Raw genomic sequence first — 5,124 nt, 5'->3', positions numbered from 1 at the left:
ACCAACTGCTTTTCTAAAAAGAGCACTTTGACATGTCGTACACCCACCCGATGTGCTACATTTATCTGCGGTGTGAAGGCATCAGCTACTTGGCGAGGACAGACCTTAAATCCAACAGAAATTCTTGGGTTATATTCATTTGAATATTTTTAATATAACCAAATATATCAAATTTGATACTGATTGCACAATGGTATATAAACCTAAGATAATTTATTTTTTATGACATTAAAACAAAAAGTAAAAGAAATGCTATCTGTATGGGCAGTTGTGCTGGCATATCTACACATAGTCAGATGCGATATAGTTGGGCATGATATCTATGGAGTACATCAATATTGGTTTATGAAGGAAATATGCATAGAAAAAAGAGTTGACATACGCAGACGTTTTTGTAAATATGTAGAGATTTTGAAGCCTGAAGAACTGAAAGAAAAAAACGATATATCTAGCTCGGTGAGTAGAAAGATAGAGGAAGGAAAGAAAGTTTATACGATGATAGAAAATATGTGGAAAGAATTTGAAGAAAAGGAAGAACAGATATCAAACATAATAGAAAATAAGATACAAGATTTCCAAGAAGGGATAGACAATAAGTCAACTTGCTGTGAGTATGAACAACTCGAATCTATGCATGTAGATAAAAAAACAGAGGCCAAATTGAACCTACTATTTTATCCTGCATATAAGCTTAGTCTGTTACTGGTCGATCAGATACACATATTTGACTCGTATATGCTAGCGGTGCTAGAAGAGTATAGCAAAAAGAGAAGTAAAGACAGTAACTTGAGCGAGCTAACACTGTTCAGGCTGGCAAAGAACAAAAAAGTAGTGGCTGCTGAACTAATATACTATCTCTATAATTTAGACATGACTAAGAAATATTATGATCTAAAAAATGTACTAAACCATATAGGTTTTGATATACTAAATCATATTGTGTGGGAAACTATAGATTCATTTACTGATGCAATAGAAAAGGATGTAGCAGAAAATAACCTCACTCCATTAGCATCAGCTGATAAACAGCTTCAGTTGCTATTGAATGAGGATAAACATGCATGCATAATAAATGAAGAAACAATGAGCATGTATTTAGATCTGATAGACCCTGATATCTCAGATGAAGAAAAGATAGAAAAGTACAAGGATATTACGTTTATGCAGGTTTTAAGTGCTATAATGATAGAGTACTTGGTGGCTGGAAGTCTTCTAGACTTTAAATCGAATAAAGTGTTTTCTGTCTTGGGGAAAATAATAGAAAATATATTTGAAATTGAAATCGAAAATAAAGAAAGAAGAATTAAAACTATACAAATAGAAAGAGCAAGATATAAACAGGATAGAATACTTGATACTCTAAGTTGTCTATGGTTTAATTCAGACTTGCCAATTTTCAATGCTTTGGCATTAGTTCATTATCAAGGATTCCGTAAGATAAATAATCTTCCAGATAATATACTCTTTCGAATGCAATGTGTTTTCGAATACTTCAGATGGGTATTATATATACTAAATAATAATCCAAAAGAACAGGGCAAAGCTGATAAGGAGCTAGTCAAAGAAATGCATTTTGATGCATTTTACATATGCCCAATATGGTATATATGCAGGCGTTATGGAAACACCAGCTCTCTAATTACACTACCTCCTACGCCCAATAAAGCTCAATTTTTGGAGATGCATGGGAATAGGTGTGTACTTAGACCATACGTGATAAACAAAGAAAATGCCAATAGTGCAGAACAGCTTGCCAATATTAGAACTTGTATTAATCTGTGGCTAAAAAAGCTTATTAGCTTTGAAATTATCCACAGAGAAGAAGATGGCGAGGAGTATCAAAATATGGCCCGTGATTTTTTTGAGTATTTGAAAAAATCATCGCATGTGCTGCACTCAGTAAAAATAACAGAAACAAAAATAGAAGGGGAAGGAGAGGAATCATCTCAATCTAAAGTTTCTGAGGTTCGTAAAAAGAAATCTTTTGATAGATGGCTAAAGTAAATCTGAACAATTTACCTTCATGAAGGGTTTAAGTAGCACATGGTTACTAAGGTGATTCTTGCTACTAAATGTAAAGTTAAGTACTTTATTTTTAAATAAACCCATGTCAAGTTTACTCTAAATAAACTCAATATCACTCATTCTCTTTCTATTAATCCTGCTCCTTTTTGCTAATTTTTACTAATTTTTATTCTTTTTCTATTAGACTTATAGTCCCAGAATATTGTACAAAATAACTACAGAACTATAAATAAGAAGAGTGTGCTGTTATTATCCTTTATTTTTGTGATTATCTCTATATACTCTAGCTGTTTCCGCAGATCAAAAAGCACTACCATCCTTCGACTAGAGCAGTAAAATGATAGCTCTGAAGATGGAAATTAAATTAAAACAAAATTATCCCAAATAAAGCCACTAAGCTATTAAAGTGGTCAAAAGTATCTTCCAAAATGCTTTTATAATCTCAAGTACTATTTATTTATTAGCTGCATTGATTCACGGGTTTGTGGTTATAGCACGAAACTAAAAGGTCAAGGATCTCGTTGTGCGCTCCCAGATTAGATTTGCTCACATTTGCATTTCTAAACACTATAAAATCTGTTTGCACACCAGGCTTTTTAGATAATTTTATGCACAGTGTTTTGCGCAGGTCGTCTATTCTGACTTTTGATTTGTATTTTGCAGATGTTGCTCTATTTCTTTGTTTTACAAGAAGCGCTGAATCATTTTTGTGTCTCCTTCCTAAGCCTTTCTGGTGGCTTTCTTTTTTCTCAAACTTTTTCTTTTCCTTGGCTAGTTTTAGCTCAATTTCACTTATTGTGTAGAAGTTTGCAAATTCACTATATTCGTTATTTTTTACTGTCCAGTTGCATATCTTCTGCATTGGCTCTTCAGATTCACTTTCTTCATCTTTATTGTCATTTATCCAGAATCCTTGCAGATCGCTGCCCTTATTGTACTCTCTTGACTCCAGTGTTTCAATAAAAGCATTGAAACTTGAAAAATCTCTTTTTTCCTTGAAGCTTTTGTCCAGTACACAGCATGTGTACTCATCTATGCCCCCAGGTGCTCTTGCATACCACTCTGCCTTAACAGTATTATCTTCTTCTACAGATACTTTGCAGTCCATCGAATAGCACTCTATAGTTTTTATTGCATCTGGAAGTATGTATAGATTAGCGTAGTAGTTCTGTACTTGTGAATACTGCTTTTGTTTATATTTGCTACTATACTTGTACACATCAGGCTCTTTGTTCTCAAGGAATATCGACTCTATTTCCTTGTGCTCATCTTTTTTGGTAAAAGGGCCTAGATCTACAGCGGACACCATTAGAGGCGTAAGGAACAGCGGTATGCGAATAATATCTTTGTTCTGTGCATCCAAAGGCTGAAACTCTGCAAATGTGAATTTTGTTGTGATTAGGTTGTCTGTAATGCGGTAGAACACTACTTCACACCCTGCCAGGTCTTTAATTGTCTGTTTTCTGTCGTTTTTCTTGATGTATGACCATTTTTTGCTTTTTTTATTCACTTTAAACGGGTACACAATGACGCTGTTTTTCCCTATTTTATAGATTTTTTTTATGTACTCTACTATGTCGTTAATTGTGTGTAAATAGTGTTCAGCGCCGCTCTCATCCACATGCATGGGCATGCACAGCATTCTGAGCTGCTGTGTTGTGTTGTCTACGTAGTATATGTGATAGTGTTTCTTTGTATCAGGAGAAATGTTCCATCTGTTTTCTTCCAGCGAATAGTTCGAATTTGAAACTCTTCTGTTTATGTTTTTCGATGCTATATCTGCTGTTATCTCGCATTTCATGTACTTATGGTTTGTTATTATGCACTTTCCTGCCAGGACATACTCGCTCTCAATTGCTTCTGCGTTCTCATAGAACTTTCCAACAATTGTGTGTAGCTCTCTGTACAGATCAACTATTGTTAGCTTCGATAGTTCTTTTCCTGCAAATATATTTTCAAAGGCGGTATAGATCTCTTCATACGTACCATCACTATCATCTATTTTTTTAACATGCATTTCCACCAGTTTGTGTAGGGATAGTAGAATTTGCTGGTTTTGCTCGTTTCTGTCTGGATCTTTAGAGGTCTGGGTGTCTTCTATAAACTCCGCACTAATCTTGGAGAAGTCTTGGTATACTTCAGGCAGTGTCAGAATCATGTGCACAGCGTATGCCAGTGGACGATACTTTTCGTCTATCTCGCTGATCTTGTCCTGATCTTTTACCACACTGTCGTTTATCTTCAGGCCTTCTCGAAGATAGATATCTCCCAGCGTTTCCTCCCACTCAGTTGGAGGGCAGTTTTTGTTGATTCTTATCGGCTGGTGGTTTTCTATGTAGTCGATCATGTCGTCAAACACGCCGGGATAGTACCCTTCAAGACCCACCACCATTTTCTTATACTCGTTGGCTTCTTCGTTCTTAAAAAACTTCTTCAGCCACAAAAGATCACTGTGCTTTGTGCCTATATTCGTGCTTCTACTTGCAATAAAGTACCACAGCGCATTCTGCTCTAATGTTGGAGCAACTTCCCTGCAGAAGTGTTCTATAGTCTTTATGTTTTTTTCTTGCTGAGACTCTTCTCCTAAAGCTAGGCTATATGGCTTGTTGTAGGGACCAATTTTATATATTGTTCTATGCTTGGACTTATAGCCTTTTCTCCTCTTATTCATCAGTCTTCTATCACTCCATACTTTATTGCCGAATTTATTTTTAGTTTTTTCTTTCACGCTTTTAGCCGCCGGTGTGTTAATTGTCTGGGCTGTTTTTTCCTTCTTGTCTTTTTTGCTCTTTTCTGTAGAATGAGAAGTAGATGTTTCTGTTTCCTTAGCTTTTCTCTTTTGTCCTCTAGCCTGTACAACACTTCTTTTTTTGCCAGAAGTGCTTTCATCTAGGCTATCGTCTTCTGTATCTTGTTTCTCAGACTCTTCTTCTGTGCTCTGTTGATCTGCTAAGGACTCAAATTCATTTTCTGCTGGATTATGTGTGTGTGGATTAGCAAAAGAGATAGCTGCATTGTGCATTCCATTTGCCTCTCTTGATGTACCAGGCATGCTGTACATCGGATTAAAAGGATATCCGAGAAAGCTGGGCCCGAGAA

The 5,124-nt window shown here is 35.8% G+C and overlaps 2 protein-coding genes across 2 annotated transcripts; one reads left to right on the top strand and one right to left on the bottom strand.

Annotated features, from left to right (window-relative positions):
- Window positions 1-222: 222 nt before the first annotated feature.
- NEMIN01_2443 (uncharacterized protein) lies at window positions 223-2,004 on the top strand (the record flags this gene model as incomplete). Its single annotated transcript, XM_051478385.1, has 1 exon — window positions 223-2,004. One exon carries the CDS (start codon window positions 223-225, stop codon window positions 2,002-2,004), a length of 1,782 nt encoding a protein of 593 aa, XP_051334345.1.
- Window positions 2,005-2,485: 481 nt separating this feature from the next.
- On the bottom strand, window positions 2,486-5,124 carry NEMIN01_2442 (uncharacterized protein; the record flags this gene model as incomplete). The annotated part of the gene is made up of 1 exon (XM_051478384.1): window positions 2,486-5,124. A coding segment is annotated over one exon (2,639 nt), but the record flags the coding sequence as incomplete, so codon positions are not given.

Source organism: Nematocida minor, assembly GCF_024244105.1.
Source record: "Nematocida minor strain JUm1510 chromosome Unknown 7697, whole genome shotgun sequence".
NCBI classification, from domain to species: domain Eukaryota; kingdom Fungi; phylum Microsporidia; genus Nematocida; species Nematocida minor.
Note: the sequence above shows the minus strand (reverse complement) of the source record. Positions and strands in the feature narration are given on the sequence as shown.